The sequence below is a fragment of the Bombus vancouverensis genome, chromosome 7 (assembly GCF_051014615.1).
Source record: "Bombus vancouverensis nearcticus chromosome 7, iyBomVanc1_principal, whole genome shotgun sequence".
In the NCBI taxonomy this organism is placed as follows: domain Eukaryota; kingdom Metazoa; phylum Arthropoda; class Insecta; order Hymenoptera; family Apidae; genus Bombus; species Bombus vancouverensis.
Window position 1 is genome coordinate 13,441,632 of NC_134917.1, and position 18,607 is coordinate 13,460,238.

The window sequence follows — 18,607 nt, forward strand, 5'->3', positions numbered from 1 at the left end:
TGTCGGTAATCGTTCGATTTATCAACCTGAAGATCGTTAGCACTCAAAGGGGGACGAAGGTATTCACGATGCCGCTAATTAGCTGACGCGCATTAATGGTCTGGGACTCCATTAAACTGTAAAATATTTAAATAACTCGTCGACGGGCGTGCCTGGGCGCGAATTACTTGTCATAAGTCAGTCGAGCAGGAGTTGCAAGCTCTTGAAAACTCCTAACCAGAGTTATAATGTATGTGCAAGGGAATAGCATACTCTTCTTTTTCCTTCAGGAAGTTGACGAACCTATAAATTAAATATTTTTCATCATGTCGCGCGTGCTTTTATTCGTTGAATATCGATATCATTGGATAATCGATAGAAAGGGTTCGTATAATAAAGAACGCCGTTCATTTTCTTTCTTTTGTCTGTCCCCTCGCCACCTCCGCTTGCTTTTTCTCTTTTTGTCTTCCTTTCGCCTAGCAGTAATTTATTCGTGGTAAAAAGAGGAAGGTAAAAGGATCAATGAAATACAATGAACTGGAAATCTAGTGTTCGTTTTTACTCGTGGAAAATGAAACGAGAAATCGTTCGAACGACGTTGTATTTTTTTCGTTTTGTCCAAGATCTTCGAATAGATTGATAATTCCTAGTCACAACTTCGATCACTCTTTACACTAACATCTGAGGAATCGTAATATTTCTTCTTCACTATGGTACGATGCGAACGTTTGGAACGTTGCTCCTCTGAAACGACTTTCGAAAAAAAAAGTCTAATATTGTCGTGCGATACGCAGTCGGGAAATTATTTGCAAGATCCCCTCACAAAGTTACGTCGTTAATTATTTACAGGTAACTTACGCAACTAGGTATACTTATACAGTCGTAAAACTTATTATAACTTGTCGTTGAACATTCAAGAATTAAAGAACGCGTATATAAATAGTATTTTCTCTTATCTAAAATGCGTACGACGGTCTATGTAAAAATAAAGAAATAATCGAAATTAAATAATTTCGCGTCTTACAATTTCATTGGTTCGAAACGTTAACTCTCCTTTTTAGAATAAAACATAACAATTTCGATATTGACGATAAAAATCTTGTACGGTTAAAAATATACTCGAGAGCGAAGTTCTTGTCGCGTAGCCAAGTATTTTTCTGGACGGACATCTTTCGATGATGTTTGCTTAAAAATAATCTTATAATCGCAAGTAGATGTTCTCGGTTCGCCAAACACGGCGAGTGACTACGTCCTCCATCCTTTCGCCGATTGTTTTTCAAATCTATCGAATCCGCGTTGAACGCATTTAAAAATTCCATGAAAATTCTGTATGTTCTCGTCCGGTGTTCCTCGTCGGATGCTTCCCGCGAGCCATAATCACAAACGTACTTGTCGTTGTTTTGGCGAAATCTGTATTCGCGGAATCCTAAATTTTCACGATCGCCGAAAGATAGATTTGAAAGACATTCCGAAGCACTTCGTGTAAATATATATATAGTATAGATATACGTATGTTATAGCTCGAAACATTGCCTCACCATTACTGCATATTATACACATTATTGTACACGAAGAAACACATTCGCTTGATTCTTCGTTCTTTCCGTAATCGTCTAAACGTAGAGTCGGTATTCTGAATGACATTAAGAGAAAGGTTGAAGAAACGTGTTTGTACATGGACAGGTATATCGTCCTTCTTTTAATGAACGATGTCGTAAAAACTGTCTGTCGCTTGAGTCATTGATTCATTGGGTCACGGTCCATGCTAAAGAGCAATGACAATTCCAACGTCCACCAAAAAACTCGTCTGCTAATTGCGAGTTTTCTAAACGGTCGCTCGAGTTGTCAACGCAGACGCGACGCTCGAATCGTTGGTTTCTCGTTGTGTATTGCAAGAAATCTGTCGCACGAAGCATGTTGCCTAAAGTCTACCGAGAGTCTTCGAATTCCATAAGAGCCAACGATAGTTAAGACGATGACAAGTATCCCGAGATCGCGTTCGGTTTACCTCTTTAACTCGATAATCGCTGGCACGCAATTTGAAATACAATCGAGTCCAGCGTTCCTAAGATTAGATATTACGTAACGAAGGCACAAAGTGATCACAAAGTGAAAGAAGGATAACTATTGTTCAACCTTCCTTCGCGTACACGCGATTAATTACAAAGTGGTCGGCTACTTCGCAGCGACTTCTTTGGCTCGTATCTTGTACGAAACATACGAAAGCGTGGACCTAAGGAGACGCGAAATACTTTGTATCGGTCGGTAGGATCGCATTAGGGAACGCGTATCTCGGAGGTTACGAGTGAATTTTTCCACCACTTGTCGCATCGGCCACGCCAGCATGGTAGGTCGCGTTTCAGGTTTTTTCTACGCAGTTCCGTTCTACTGGCTCCGTTTGCTCGATCTGGGTCAAAGGAAACAGTGGTTCGACGGGAAGAGACGACGACCATCGTCGTGGTTGGCGATTTGGATCAATGAATCAGAGTAGATGTAGAGGCACCGGTGATGGAATCGCAGTTTCTAGCTGTTTTTAGAACAGCGAGTCTCTTCAGCTGATGAGATCTCCGCTCTTGCGAAGCATCTCCAGGTGGAGCTCGTATTCTCTGGCCTTGAGTCTGAGAGAGGCGATGCTGTTGGTTCGTCTGTCGATGTCGGGCAGTCCGACGCTACCCGTGGGCGAACCTTGGGGTGAACTGGCTGTCGGCGGTGGCGGTGGAACCGGTGGATGCGCGAGACTGATCGCGGGCGCCGTTGGAGGCGGAGGCGGAGGTGGTGAACCGCGTACCAATTTCGGCCTCTGCGCCGCGGATATGTTCGCCAGGAGACTTTGAAAGGACGCGGCCGACGTGTAAGGCAGAGGCATTCCAGGTGGTAGCAAATGTGGCGGCGCGCGATGATAGGGATGAGCGGCGTAACTACCGGGAAGGACCGGTCCGTGACCCAAAGGTGGGTAACGAAATGCGTCGTAGGGTTTCCTCAGGGGAAACGTGCCCAGGTGGGCGAAAGGGTTCGGCAAGGTCGGCGCGACGACCGCCGATGGTGGTGGCGCACCTGATCCCAAGTACGGATTGTACGGATGTGCCTGAGGCCCAACCTTCTCCTGTTTCCGCCACTTTGCGCGTCGATTCTGAAACCAAACCTGTAACCAAACGGCGTATTTTATTCTCTCACCTTTTTCTTCGTCCTCCATCTTTGTCTTTATACAGACTGTTCCTCTTAAACGTTTAAACGCTACCGAACAATCTACGATAATGACGATTTTTCTACGCTCGTTACCTTTTTCCTTTTCTCCCCCTCCCTCCCCCCCCTCTCTCTCACTCTTTGAAACCGATCTACCTCTGAGTATGTCTATTTTTGGAATATCGTCCGTTGTTTCGTCGATGCGTTTCAAGGAACCAGGTCGAAGGACGAAGAACCGAGGAACGATCGAAAGAATCGATTTCAAGTCCGGTTTCAGGAAACCTATTCATCCGATTCCGGGTCGGAAAGCAAATACTACTTCGTTCTCTGAAAGTTGTTGGCGAACCGTGGAAGTGCGAATTCTGGTTAACGCGACGTATTCTCCCTTTTTCAGGAAACTCGCGGTGTATCATTATTGTCGAGGATGGAAGGAAACCGACGATCGCTGCGAGGCAGAGCCAGTGATCTTTGTCCGTTCGTTCCTTTCTCTTTCCCTTCTCGCCTCTATTCCTCCATCGGCCTATCCAGTCCCTTGTGTTTTTTTTTTCTTCAAAATTAACGAAATATCGGCCATCGTAAAACCGTTAGCTGGCATTCCTCTGGCCCATTGTTACCATCCCAAAAATTCGAAACCCGAGGAAGATCCGCTAGACGAGCAAAAATTGAACGTCGGTTCTTCTCGCGAGAAACAACGGAAATCAAATCACATTCGTTCTTCCTACACCGAGCAACGATTTTTCAAGGGAACGGAGGGGCCTTCGGGAGCGTGTAAACTGTATCGAACAAACGATTACGAATGAAACAAATATCGTTCGTGATGCGTCGACCATTGGAGCGCATTCCATCGCGAAGGTTCCTCGAAGACTCGAGCTCTAATCAGTTCAACGGAAGCTCTCCTCCCTCGTCTTCCCTGCTCGCAATCCCCTTCTCTTCCCAGAGTCCTTTCTTCTTTCTTTTTTCCTCCCCCCGTTTCTTTAACGGACTTTAATTCCGCAGTCTCCTTTTCGGTTGTTAGGTCGATTTCGTGTGTCGTGCTTCGAACACGAACACGCGTATATACGTCGGATTTCACGTTATCGTGGAGAAGCCTCGCAGAAACGAGACAGACGGTTCCACTCGAACAAATTGCCTTCATATATCTCGTGACAGAACGTAATGACGACGACCCAACGTGGTTCGATAATCGCGAGCTTTGTACTAAACATCTGCTCGTTTCTGCAAGACGACGAATCCACGAAGATACTTTGTACGCGTTCGTTTCGTAACCACGACGCGATTCAAGTTCGAGTAGAAAACTTTACGAAGCAATTTGTTTCGAAGTACGGTTTTATAGGCTTAGCGACACGCGACAAATTATCTTTGACGATTGTTTGGCCAACTCGGTTCGGGGATTCTTCGCTGCATTGGAAAATACCTCGTCTTGAGGTGGTAGGAAGATTCTTCCACGTGGATATTTTTATTCTCGGCTAGGAAATCAAAAGAACCGCCGGAACGTGTAGACCGTAGACACTCCCAGTACAATCGGCGACGATGGAGCCTCGTCATTGCATAGGCAAGGGAATGGGATCGATGGAAGGATATTTCGGGATGACTTAGCGATTCGAAAATCGATTCGATCGATCGTTCGACGCGAGGAAAGTATTCTGTGACTCGTGAGATTATGGATCATGTAGACTACCAAACTAATCGTTTTCCCCTTTCCCCTTCTTTTTTCTTTTTTTCTTTTTTTTTTTTTTTTGTTCCCTCGAAAGTTTCGATCTCACTTACATGATATTACACGCACTAGAAAAACGAGTGGCAACTTCTGTGAGTGACGTTTTCTTTCTATCGAATTCTCGGTTAATCGAGAACGAACGAGACCGAGTAATATGTACATCGGTTAGAAGGATTACGTAACGCGAACTGGTATATTCGGTCATGGAACACGAGAGAAAGAAAACGAGAATACGAGAGTGGAATAGGAAGAGAAGAGAACGAAACGCGTGTGTTCCACGGGTGATTCGAACGATCGGACAGACACAGTGGAACATGCAAAGTCGTTGCTAGGCGTATGGAGAGTTAAAGGTGACGGGGTGTGGGGGGTCGGGTGCCAGGACCCCCCACAGCGAGCAGGATTGCCCCCAGCAGGGAGCTAAACATCCGACTTGTGGCTTTTAAAACAAAACGTAACCACGATTCGCCGCCGGAACCTAGTCGTTTCGTGCTTAATCGTGCCGCATTAATTACGCGGACGCCGGCTACATTCTCTCTCTATCTCTCCCCCTTTCAACGGTTCTCCTGCTTCTATCCCTAGCCGCGGCACCACGAGCACTTCCTCAAACGAAAAACCTTCCTCCTTAAATAATTATACTCTACGATAGACCAGGAATTAATACTCTCTGGAATATTTCTCAACGCGTCTACGAGAACATAGATCAAAATTGCTGTTCAACACGGACGACGTGTTAGTTAAACTAACGTTGATTGAATATTTGGATAGATGTATACGTATGTTCGCATGTATTTGGACACCTCGAGTATACATATTACAAGATGTACTTTAAACGACTTATTTCTTTGGTCTAATGTCGGTCTTTGGTCTCGATCGAATTACACCAGGTGTCCAAATACTTACGGGGTGTAAGTGCATGTTTTTCGACGAGCAAGCAACGCCTTAGACAAACGAGAGGCGTGTACAAGTTCCGGCGGATTCTTGAAAATGATTAGCACAGTAGCGAAGTTCCCGATACCGTAGCATTCGTTTAATAGCGATTCTCGTGGCGTGTGCTCGTATAATGGCTTTAAACTCGAAATAAATCGTCGATTTGCAGTGGATGGAGACATATTTGCAAGTATAATGAAAAGTACCGAGCGTGGACTTCCATGGGGCAAGAGAGACGCGTATAAATGCGCGCTGTGCGTTTAAGAAAGACGAAAAAAGTGTGCCGAGAAAAGAGGAGACCGCTATATAAGGAACGTTCGAGTGACGAACTGGAAAAGGGCGAGACCGAGTTAATACCGAGAATAAATTAAACTAATTGAGCGAATTAGTCGGTTGTTCGAGCACCGAACTTCTACGGACGCATTCTGCTTGCCAACGTGACGCGCGCCGTTGTCACGCAGACGATTACCGGACGATACTCTCGCCCTCTGTTCTTGACAGCTCGTGTTCTTTCCGTTTATCGCGACTGCGAGGTAGTTCGTCATTCTAGTAAATCCTACACTACTCAATTACGTTGCTATCAGAATTATCGGGGGAAAAATATTAATATCGTTACTACGATTTTACAAAAGTCATAAGTTGCAAGTTATCAATATCGACAAGCTCTTTTGCATAACGATCATCGAACGAATAAACGTTTCAAACGACATTTTATTCGAAATTCATTGATATTATTTTAGAGTAAGAAAATAGAGGAGAAAATGACGTACGATTTACTAACCTGTATTCGTGCTTCCGTAAGACCGATCTTCATCGCTAATTCTTCCCTGGAAGCAAAAAAAAAAAAAGGAGATAGAAATTGCAAGGTTAGCGAAGTGATATATAACGTGGCCGGATAATTACGAGCGTATGCCGCATTAAATTGTATACTTTTAAGAAAATTAAGACGTTAAACGTATGGCGATCGTGTCGTGAATGATTGTAGTAAAGAGACTAAGAAATCTCCGTAACAGAAGTAATCGTACGTTAATTAAACTAATTAGAATGCTAGTAAGATATCAATTAATTGCATTAAATCTTCCAACACACTTGTTTTTCAATTCGATTGCCATTCGCATAAATTAATGTGACGAGTGTAACGCATTGTAGCACAACATTTTCATAATTATTCACTATTGCCCGGGTAGATTGTATCTTGGTCTTACATACATACATATTTAACGAAGCTGCATGTGTGTGCAATTCTGTTTATCGACGTTATTACGCGCATATCATTATTTACTATAAATTAAATGATTATTAGCCTCATAAAATGATCGTAAAGTACAACTGTTTATGTAACAAAATTGTCCGTACTTCCGCAAAGAAACGAACGATCAGTAGGCATTTTTGCTCCTCATCTTCCTCTCTCTCTCTCTCTCTTTCTTTATCTTCATGTTTCTACAACAATATTTTTTCTTCGGTCTTCTTTTTCCTTTTGCTATCGATTCCATGAACTCCTCTATCACGCGATCGTGAAGCAAAAGTCGAAGAAAAATAACCGATCGATATAACCGTGTGTTGCGCGTCGTTCGAACAAAGCAAAACAAAATTCCGGAAGCCTTTCGTTTCTCGATCTGTAGGGTTTTTGCAGGTTCGAAAAGGATTGACCAGCGATTACGGATCGGTGTCCGAGGCAAAAGCGAATCTCGCAACGGCTGTCTCGCTAGACGGCCTGCGGGGTTTCTCATCTCGCACGCAAATTGCCCAGATGTTCCACGAAATCGCAAGGAAATCTCGGTGATTATATCGCGCACAGAAGCTGCTGCTGCCCCTCTTACCTTTCGATCAGCTTCGCTTCAATTTCGTGTTTAGGCGCATTTGAGTACACGAGCTTCGTTTCAGTTAGTTCCCGCCCGAAATTACAGGCAGTTTCGGGCGAATCGTCCAAGATCGACTGCCCTGATTTATACCGTTTTTATCATCGCGTTTCTTCTTTTCACCTCTACCGGATGTAACGTAGAATCATCCATCCGTTTTATTGGAAATGAAATCGGGTCAGTACGTCTATACGACGATATTCCACGCAGTAGATTGGTATTGGAACTTTGCTCGTTTTAACATATTGCGATATATGTTTCGATCGCACAATCTCAGGCAAAGTTGCCCGTAATATCGATTTCTACGAACGGCGAACCAAGGGAAAATGTTAATGAAAAACGTGTGAATAAAGACCGGTTATTTAATACTCTCGTTCCCATCCACGATCGGTATTAAAGATCCTACGTAAAATCGGTGTCTCGGCAGAGTCCTGAAGAACGCTCGAGATCCCAGCGAGCACCTTGGCCTGCGAGTAATAATAATTTAGCCTTTCCCTTTTTCTCTACGGCACACTCACGAACGTCCTTCTGGATTTAATAAGATCACGAAATTTCGCGGTTAGACGGGCGTCCCTAATTACGACCGCCGTTCACTGCGACTCGGTTATCCTCGATTCGCGTATCGTTATTATTACGTATCTCCCCTTCTTCGATGTCCTTGCCATGGGAAATGTGCTAGTTGCTAGTACTCTGGGAGGCGCACACAGCGTCTCAGATTAGTCGTACGTTCGAGTTAACGGGCTTGTGCAACTTCTTTCACAAATCCTCCGTGCAATTTATCGCTGTGTAATTTTTTAACAGGCTCATCCATCTCCGACCTGAACGAGCGTGCGCGATGACGTCAGGCATATTTGTATCGTAAAAGTGCTGGTTTCCTTCATCGAGGTTAAAACTCGTGTTAATACCGTTGGCGATCGTGCGAACGAGACGTGTACGAACGTAAGAGAGGAAGTAAAACGTTCGAGTTTCCTTACGATAGGACGCGATGTTGATGCAACAGGCAACCGGCCGCAATCAACTTCGGAACCAATGCGAGAACGGAACTGCTATTTCGCAATCTCATCGTGATAGAACAAGCGCTCTCCATCAAAGCAGCCGCTAAGCGGATTAAACGCGAGCTTCTCTGCAATCATTCTCGCCTCGACTCCACTCCGGTCGTTTCGTTCTTCTTTTTCTTTTTTTTTTTCAGATCCTTGTTTCTCTCTCTTAAAAAAACTCACCGTAACGTATGCAACAATTTTTTCAACGAAATCGCGGGGACCGATTTTCTCGCGTTACACTCGCGATTTTTCCCCGAGGCATTTGTCCGATCTCGTTACGTTGCTCGTTTCGCTTCATTAATATTTTATGTTTTTCTGGGACGAATAATGAATAAATATCGCGAAGCTAGATAAAAGATTAGAACTAATGCAAAATTACGATGTCTGACGCGAAGTATAAAACAAATTTTTTTTCCTCCACTCAAGTACACGTGTGATTTTGTAACGATTCAATGCGATATCGTGTACGTTCGCTTCGTACGTGTTTCTCTATGGATCTGGTATACGCGTTCGAACGAAGAGGAAAATGATAGGTGGCGTACGCGATCAAGGCGAGGCGAGAAAGGGATGGATAATGAAACCATGACTGGGAGGAAGGAAGAGAGAGATATGGAATCGCGCGAGTGGCGTGTGGCGATATAGTCAAGAGAGGCTTGGCGCGCGAGTAATTCGAGTAATTGCCGGACAATTACATTATCTAATTAACCTCGGAGGTTGAATTAGCTAGCCGCTGTGCACTGGCGAGTTCGTGATTGTCGCTCCTGTGACGCAACCTTGATCGTTATTGTTTAACATTGTCGCCGTCCACGATCGGGCGATCAATCGATTCACGGAAATTCGAAAGTTAAGATAAAATTGTCCTTTATTGTTTATTATTATCGTTCCTTTTATGACGCGTAGGCATCCGACAAGCCGTGCAATCACGTTGCGCGATTGTGCGATCGGTCGTTCCAACCTCGTGAGTCTCTTCCTCTTCCTCGTTTCGCTCCATCCTTTGCTTTGTCCGTCTTTTTTTCATTGGCAACCGGATATCAATCAAACGATGGCTCGAGCGTACTCAAATTGCCAGGACACGTGCATCGCGATGCGTTCGGCGCGGCGCTCGATGATTTTACGCTGCCGCGAAGGAAGGTACAGAATGTGCCAGATCTGTGTCGTGCAAGACGATAGAAAAGCTGGTAGCTACGAGGTAATATCCGTGCATAATGCGATGCAATCCATCTCCGCTCTAACGATCGGGTTGGTCAACGAACAACCCTTGGAATTTGCCATTAATCTCGGTATAAATCATACGTCTCGACTGCTGCTAGAATGTTGTGTTCGAAACGGCAATTACCGATGGAATGACACGGCATTACGGACTATTTCGACGGTAGCGTGGCAGTCGCTTTCCTAAGAAAAGCATAGCACGGAAATTAATTTGCCGTAATCGTAATAACGGAAACGGGATGTTCCGAAATTGAAGTCTCGCGGTGCAAGTAAACCATCGAAATTCACCTGCGTTTTCGTCTCGATTTGACCGTTTTGATCGCGTTAGGTGGAGACGGGATGGAAACAGAGACATAGACAGACAGATAGGTAGATAGATGAAGAAAGAGAAAGAGAAAGAGACACGGAGAAAGAGAGAAAGAGAGAGAAAGAGAAAACAAAGTCGGTAGTCGGTCGCGTAATGCGTGCGAAATGCGTGCGTAATATGTGCTTAACACGCGTACGCCGTGAAGGGCCAATTACCGATTAGCTACACTGTCGTCGATCGAATCGCGAACGAGTCTCTCTAGAAGCCTCCGACGTCCGTTCCTTTCGAACGCTTCGGCTGCGAATCGTGGAAAAGAAGATGGGTCGGTCTGGTAGGAAGTTCTCGCAAAAAGTTCGGTTCTGCGATTAAAGCGAAAAAGCAGAAAAAAGGATTAAGCGCAACGGGATCGTCGATTACGCTCGCATAACGAAACGAACAATAAGAGAAGCAGCGAAAATTAGAGAGGACGACCGCGGCGTTGATTTTCGAGCGTGGAGTCGTTCTAATTAGCGATCACAGGGCCACTAATCTCATTTGCCAAGAAACGAATAACGGAACGAAGAGGCTGGCGGTATTTCTAATCGGGAGCATGACTCGTCGGTCGATTAATGACAGAAGTTACAAGCCGGGACAGGGTATAGAGGAAAGGTGGGAGAGAAGGGTGGAGAGGTGGGCAGGGACGAAGAGAAGGACAGGATCGAGAAGGTAGCCAGAGATCCGTGGAACTGGTTCCGTTCCACGGATCACTGGAAACAATCATCCTTATTAAACTCACCACCGACCCACCCCACGGATATAAAGGTATTCTTCGGAATGATTTACCGAGAACCGTGTTCTGCCCTTTCTGAAACAGGTGGATCCTTTGAAACCGCGTTTCGAACCAACGATAAATTTTATAAGTGAAACTGCAGCTCTATATACGACCCGGCCTTCTTTTTCTTTTTCATTTGTATCTTCGCTTTCGTCCTAGAAGTTTATTCGCGATAAAAACAACGAAGAGAAGCCAGAGGAGGAGGCGGAGAAACAAAAATGAAAACCAATAGCGAGCTATTCTGTCCGGCAAGAGAAGAGAGTTCCGTCGGATGATTAGTCGAGGCACGGTAGCTCGAGCCACACGATTCTAATCTAAATTAGATCTTAAGAGCTCGTAAAAGTAAGTGGCTGCGTTTGAAGGCTTACAACATCCTCGCGTATCTAGATATTTCATCGTACAGATTTCTTTGACCTCGTTGATCGGGACAATTCGATCGGTCGAGACGTTCGACGATCGATCGACATTTTAAAGCCACGCACGCTCACCAAGCGCTTTTCCATTTTGATGAAAATTGCGTAGAGAGAAGGCAATCGGCAATGGGATCGGAGTAGCTTTCGATAGAACCAATCGCGTACGCTCCTTCGTAAAAGCAGCTAATGAATATGCATCGCGATCGAGCGAGGCTTACCTCCTCTCGGTCAGCTAGTCAATAAACCTAAGCGACCATAAAATCCAATTAGTGTGAAATTAATACTCCAACACGGTATCGAGAGAGGAGAAGCAAGAAACGTACGACCGAGGTAGGGATTAATTTATATGAAAACGGCAAAAAGATATGGCACGACTTGACGCGAAGAGGAAATGATCCACGATTACGAAACTGTGGATTACGCTGGCAAGGCGAAATTACGTACAAAAATTGATCGATTTCTTTATCGAGCCACGCCATCTATTCGCCGCGCTCTCCTCGGAAATTGCAAAATTAACCTTGCGATCGGTGTTTTCCGAAGAAAGCAAAAGTGGTCAGGAGTCGTCGTCGGAGAGGAGCGGATCAGACACGGGTTTCACGTCGTCGAGATGCCACAGACATTAGGCTTTATCTCGAGACGCGAGCCTGGACTTGGAATTTTTCGATAAGCAGTCGGGTCCACTCGTCTGTCCGGTACGGCCATAATAAGATAGCCGTTGAAATTTTTACTCAAAGTATCCATGCGTTACGGCTGCCAAATATTCGTTGCACGACTGCTAAATATTTCGTTGCATCGTTGTTGTACGCTGTTTGTCAACGCGTCTGCAGTCTGCATACGTCTCAACCAGCGAACTCTTTCTCCGTTTCGAGCTGTGAATTCGTAGCGAATTTTAATCGCGCGTCTATTCTATCAATGGAACACCTTAGCTGTATACCTGTACACTCGCTCTTCTGCATATCCCCTGTTGGTTAATTACGAGAACCCATACCCTGGCCGCAGGACTGGACCTATTACGAGCGATTACACCGCTATTAGTTACCTACCGGGTGTTCCAGGCTATGAAAGAAGCTACAGAGAAAAAGGAGATGAAAGAAAAAGCTACTCGGATAGATTGCGCTACAGTCCGTTGCCGACACGTTACTCTATGCAACTGGATCCAACAGCCGGGAACTTAATAACGCGAATCCATGGTTTTGACGCGGTGCAATAGAATTTACAAGAGGATACACGCTAACGGGAAAAGTAGATGATCGATGGGTGCGTATATACCGTTTCCCTGAATCGATAGATCTCGCGAGCTTTCCCGGATTCCGCTAACAACCTCGTCGATCATGCATCATCGTGAGAATTAGGATTTTTCTAGTATCGCGTTTCATCGTATATCTCGAGTTACTCTTCTCGCTGTTTCGAGAACGCTGCGCATATAAATCATTCGAGGAAAAAGTATGACGGAAAAATTACGCAGAGAATTTTACTAACAATAGGTCGTTCGATATTCCGTAAGATATACGTCACGAGCAAGACACCCGGGTTTGTTTTACGACCACGTCCAAGGTCTACCTGTACATCGTAAATTCGTTCGACTATGGAATCCATTAAAAAGCAGATTTTCGAATAGAAGGATAAATCGTTGCTAAGGATCGTAATTTCGCTTGAAACGATTCCGTAAACGTTGGTGAAAAGCGCACGGGAGTCGCTGGTCACGAAATATTTCGGCTCGATAGCAGCTAATAGCTGGCGCTGCAACTTCTTGCCGTATCTTGATCCCGTTACACGGGAAACCTGGCGAACGCGATTAGACACCTCCTGTATCGTCTAGAGTAGCCTAGACCTCCAGGAAGGACACGAGCTTCTTATCAGCCGTAACAGACGGTCCCGGACGCTTACCGAAGAAGGACAATTTGGATAGGAAACACGTCAGGGATTCCATATTTTCGAGCTCGTAGATATTAGACGATAGCGCTTCCGCATTTTCGCTGGCAACGCTACTTTGGAAGAACAGCATTGCGTGTATCGGTTTTACTGGACTTACCTGGTGAACACGTCGGGATAATGAGTTCTCGAGAAAGCTTTCTCGAGTTCCTCCAATTGGAAGCTGGTGAAGGTAGTCCTATATCTGCGTTGTTTCCTTTTCGGTGCAAAGTCGTCGACCTCGGTTTCACTTTCAGGGCTGGTCGGCGCTGCTCTAGGGTGGTTGCTCTCTTCCTCGGTCCTCACCTCTTCCGTAGAGATTCCCATCTGAGTAGATTGAGGTGTCGTCGTAGTAGGTGGCGGTACCGATTGTTGTTGGTGAGCTTGTTGGCTCACCTGTTGTAGGCTCACCTGAGTCAGCTGGCTCGAGCTACTCGTGCTGCTCGCAGGACTTGTCTGCGGGACAGCGTGCTCGCCGCCGCCGCCGCCTCCTCCTCCTCCTCCTCCTCGTATCGAATGATCTGCGATCAGAAAGTTGTCTTTATTCGTGGATCACCCTGTCACTTGATTATCAGAGACCCGCTCCATCTTCACATGCAAAGTCAGTGAAAGTTATTTTCCAATGAATTGCGACCGTTGCAATTGAATTTAACGGGCAACATGTACACGTTCGTGTCGAGTTATCAGTGTTTTAAACTGGATTCTCCGACTGGATAGGGAAATCCTGTTGGTTTAGCTTCCGTCGCAGACGAGCTCCTTGCGAGCCGCTGCAATTTCTTTCGTTCGAATCGCGTTTTTTACCGTCGTTGATTTCGATAGAAGGCACCGTTAAAAGGTGGAGAAATCCCTAATGGAAATTGCGAGTGCTCCAACCATTCACCTAGCATCAATGTCAGCCACTGTACCTTCATAGAACTAGAATCACATATATGACGCACGATATAGGTTATTTCAAAAGTGTGTGGGCAAACCGAGCGGACAGGCGGCGTTCGCGACCATCGACAAGAACAGACGCGTGAAATTAAAAAGAATCGCGTAATTAGAAGATACGGTTATCAAGGTGTCGCCGATATTAGTTAAACGATGATCGTTCACCACTCGAGATCGGTCAGTTGTTTTTGAATCGGATTATATGTACGACCACGCGGACACGCAGAGACGGAGACACCGAGACAGAGGGATACGGAGAAGGACAGAGCTATCGTTCCTTTCACCGACCTTGCTGCATTAATGATCCCTACAAGCCCACACTTCGGCACGTTCGATGCTGTGAGTGATCATGTAACAGCGTTCGATTTGCTTGTAACGACCAGAATCATTTTCACGCGCGATCGATACATGGACATAGCAGCCGAAGGATCCTACCGCGTGCTTACAAGCTGCTACTGATAATTCTCATTCGTAATTTGCAATGGTATTTTACTGCTCGGACCGGTTTTCGGTGCTTAATAAATTTCGTCAAGTTCGTTTGCCACTTGATTCGATATTATTGAAATCTCGTCGCTCCAACAGATAGTCAGAAACTCACGGATCGTTGTTATTATCAGGTGTACACTGTAAACGGGAATCGATGTAGAATTTAAAAAGTCAAAAGAGAATTTGATTTTTGGCCATTCGATACGATAGCTCGAAATCAAAGTCGTGGAAGCAAGAGCAAGGCACGGCACGCGGCCAGCCAGAGGAAAGAGAAGGAAAAAAAGGATAGACCAAAGCGGTTTGTGCAGGCTTTAGCAGCTGTTTTTATTTGGGCCGATTTATCGGAAATGAGTTTATAATGCAGGTAGCCTGAACGTAATGCGAACGATAAGCGAGATCTAAGGCTGGCAAAGTTTCCTTTTCATTTTTATTAGCTTTCGCCATAAACATCGAATGCGCGTAGCATCGTACATACAGGTTCGTGTTGTGGCTGCTCGCAGATAGAGAAGGAGAGTAAGAGAGGAACGCGTAGGTAGCCTTTTACATTATAATAGCATTAATGGGCTCGAAGCCGCACTTAATGCTCGTTCGTTCGTTGGCCAGTTCGCTTCGTTATTAACTGAAAATTACCGAAACCGAAATCTAATTCGCGTAAACACTGTAATTTCACGGAGGGAGGAAGCGACTGTTCGTGGCCGGCGCGCAAACTCGAGATTCCCCCGACTCGAGAGAGAAGCCCTCGCGTTCAGCTTCCCCAACGAACCCGGCAGAGTCTTCGTCCAGAGACTCGTTTCTTTTCCACATTTTTATCAGTTTTCCGGTCTAATTTTGATTTTCGAATTAAAAGAGAAACCGGAATAACCGGTACTCGAAGAAGGAAAAGTTCGCTGGATCGACGATCGATTCGTTTGGTGCCTTTTTCTAATTGTCTCGTTATTAATTCATCGTTCGTATTAAAAAATTTGCAATGTTAATTCGTATCCACTCGGTCAATTGCGAGTAGTTACAGCGTATAGCAAATAGCCGATTAGATGCGTCACGCTCGATTAGATGGTTCGGATAGAATGATTTCCCGGAGAGCGGTTTGAAAATCTTGCTAGTCATATTTGTATTTTCTGTTCGTCATTTCTGTCATATTTACACTCTACTAAGAGCCTTGCACGTGTTTGAAACAGTCAACTTCTATACATGTATACACATTCATTTGGTACATTACGTGTTCTGTGTATATACGATCGCGATTTATGGGCATACAAATTAGCGCGGCGTAATAAACTAATTAGCCGACTCATTGAGGCCGCGTATATTTCTCGCGGATGCGTTATAATAGGCGTACAGCACGTTGGAACGATGATCTTCAGTTACCAACTTCTCGAGAATTTTCCACGATTTTCTATCGCGATCCCTTACATCCGCGTAAAAACCTGCGTCTCTTCGCACGATAGTATGTATCGCGCGATGCGGCTGTTCCTCGCGCGAATCCAACTTTGCAAAAAGCGTAACAGATCAACTACGTAAATAAGGGGGCGTACGGATGAAAAATTCGCGACGAGCGAGCGGCATGAATGAAACGATAGAGCTATTTACAGCGCAGAAAATCATCGTTATTCCGAAGAGTGCGTTGATGCGTACGAATCAGGGAATCGAGACGTCGGCGTACCGGGACGCGTTACATCGAAGGAGATGTTTTTGCATCGAATCATACTTGCAAATTCTCGCTAATAGACGCATCAATGCATCCTGTGACAAGAACCGGCGACGGTTGAACGTGTTCGATTTCTCGGCACGATAATAACAAGCAATTACGAATTATCGGCAATCCTTTGTAGCCGCTGGCTGCTCACGCGATAGCGCTCCCGATAACCGCTGATATTTACCTTCCGGATGCAGGTTACGCCCGCACATGCGTTTTAAGCTTTCCAGCTGAATTAATTAGCCCGTATAATACATCGACTGGCCGATAGTAATTGCAACAATGAAGAGGTTCGCGCAGAAGTATTAAAAGATGTAAAAGGGGAGATGAGGCGAGGCGAACGCTCAAGCCGTGTCGATGCGAGGCGTGGCGAGGCGAGACGAGGCAAAGAAAAGAGGGACGAGTGAGCCGAGTCCCTGTTATAACCGCTTCTATATATATATATATTTATATACACACATATATATACACATATATATATATACATATATATGCACACACACACACGTGTTACCTCTGTATTATCTACCTACCTAACGTTGCACACTACGAGAATTATCTTACACTGGATCGTAAGGAGTAATTAAGTTGGTAACAACGAATTTTTCTTATTTCTCTTATTCGCGTCCAATGGGTGTCGAACTGGCGAGAGTTTCCCATGGAACATCTGCGACGATATACGCCATTCGAATTCGAACAGGGAAACGATCGACGATGCCAGCGGTTATACCGTAATTATCGTAAGTTTATTCTCAACATGCAATAACGTTTAATTAGATCGTTAATGGATCGAATTTCACAGTTGGATGTTCTCGAACCTCGTTACATCATTAATTCGATCGCGTAACGAACAACCGAAACATCGACGATTCTTTTGTAATATCGTCTCTCAGTAACCGTGAATTATCACGATTCGCTATTCGGTTTTAACGTTATAAATCGGTTTGATTTCTCGCAGATCGTTGAAAGAAGACCAGGAGTTTGGTCTTACGTAAGAACGACTACGTTTTTTCTCGTTTGATAAGACGTCGTACGAAAGTATTCGATAGAAAACAGTGCAATTTTCTGCCGTAATAAAGGAAACGATGTTCGTAACCGTTGCTCTTGCTGGGTAATAAAGCATTTCCAGCGATTAAACGATGAACGCACGAAGTTGTATGCATTCGTTGTTAGATGCGTAATAAGTCGGTAGACAATTGCTTTCCAGTAATTAACTCTACCGCGAGAACGATACCATTTTATTTATCTGGGCATGAATCGCGTAACATATTTTTAGTGTTTCTAGTTGTAATAAAACGCGATCTCGTTTTACGACTCGAGCGAACGATTCAATTTGCGGGCACACGCGATTTATTCCGACTCAACCTTCCATCAAATTGTAGGTACGCGTGATCGTTACCAGACTTACATTATATACGCGAAACGATTAAAAAATTAGCCGCGCGCTACCTCTAACTCTGCTCGTTTGAGGTAAATCCAACGATAATTACGTGGCGCGTTGGTTAATTCCTGGAACGCGGTGTGTTGTAACGTTGATCGTGCGTTTCGTTCTTCCCGACTCTGATGAAAATCTCGAGACGGCACGACTATAATTTGCAAATTACTCCATTAGACGTGGAGTAAGCTGGATTAACGATTGAAGTCCGTAAAATCAATTAACGATAGAGAGATAGCGTTGAAATAATTTGTCGACGTCAGGAAAATTGGATGATCATCGATCATTCGGATATCAAAGGAACCTCTTGCTCGCGAGAGAGAGAGAGAGAGAGAGAGAGAGAGAGGGAGGGAGTCTATGTCCCGAACTGGCGAATAAAAGCGAAGCCCAGCAGTACGTTCTGGTTTATCCGTTTTGCTGGCCGCGTACTGCCTGTTAAACCGTACCGTTCCGCTCGTATTTCGAGCCGAAAGGAGGATGTTAATGATTCTCGTAGACGATAATCGGACACGTGTAATGGCTGTGAGCGATATTTTTGTTCGATCCACGCTCCGCCACTCGGCGTACTCGTTTTGTTACAAATTGCGTGTAATATATTAATGCTTAACGAGAGGCAAGGTGATCTTTGAACCGAGCAAAAAATTCGAGTGAGACGCGATGGTATGTCGTAAAGACGAGACGTCATAGAATCGACGCATGGTAAAAGCGCG

The 18,607-nt window shown here is 44.8% G+C and overlaps 1 protein-coding gene across 3 annotated transcripts in view; it reads right to left on the reverse strand.

Annotated features, from left to right (window-relative positions):
- Window positions 1-517: 517 nt before the first annotated feature.
- The window catches only part of LOC117155971 (homeobox protein aristaless), a 62,518-nt gene continuing 44,428 nt past the window's right edge, over window positions 518-18,607 (reverse strand). For 2 of the 3 annotated variants that reach the window (XM_076619910.1, XM_076619912.1), the window contains exons 2-4: window positions 13,475-13,874; window positions 6,585-6,630; window positions 518-3,121 (exon numbers count right to left, since the gene is read on the reverse strand). In XM_076619910.1, coding sequence (XP_076476025.1) covers window positions 2,531-3,121; window positions 6,585-6,630; window positions 13,475-13,874 — 1,037 coding nt within the window. In that variant the 3' untranslated portion in view covers window positions 518-2,530. The remainder of the gene's footprint in view (window positions 3,122-6,584; window positions 6,631-13,474; window positions 13,875-18,607) is intronic. The other variant, XM_076619911.1, reaches the window with a different exon arrangement.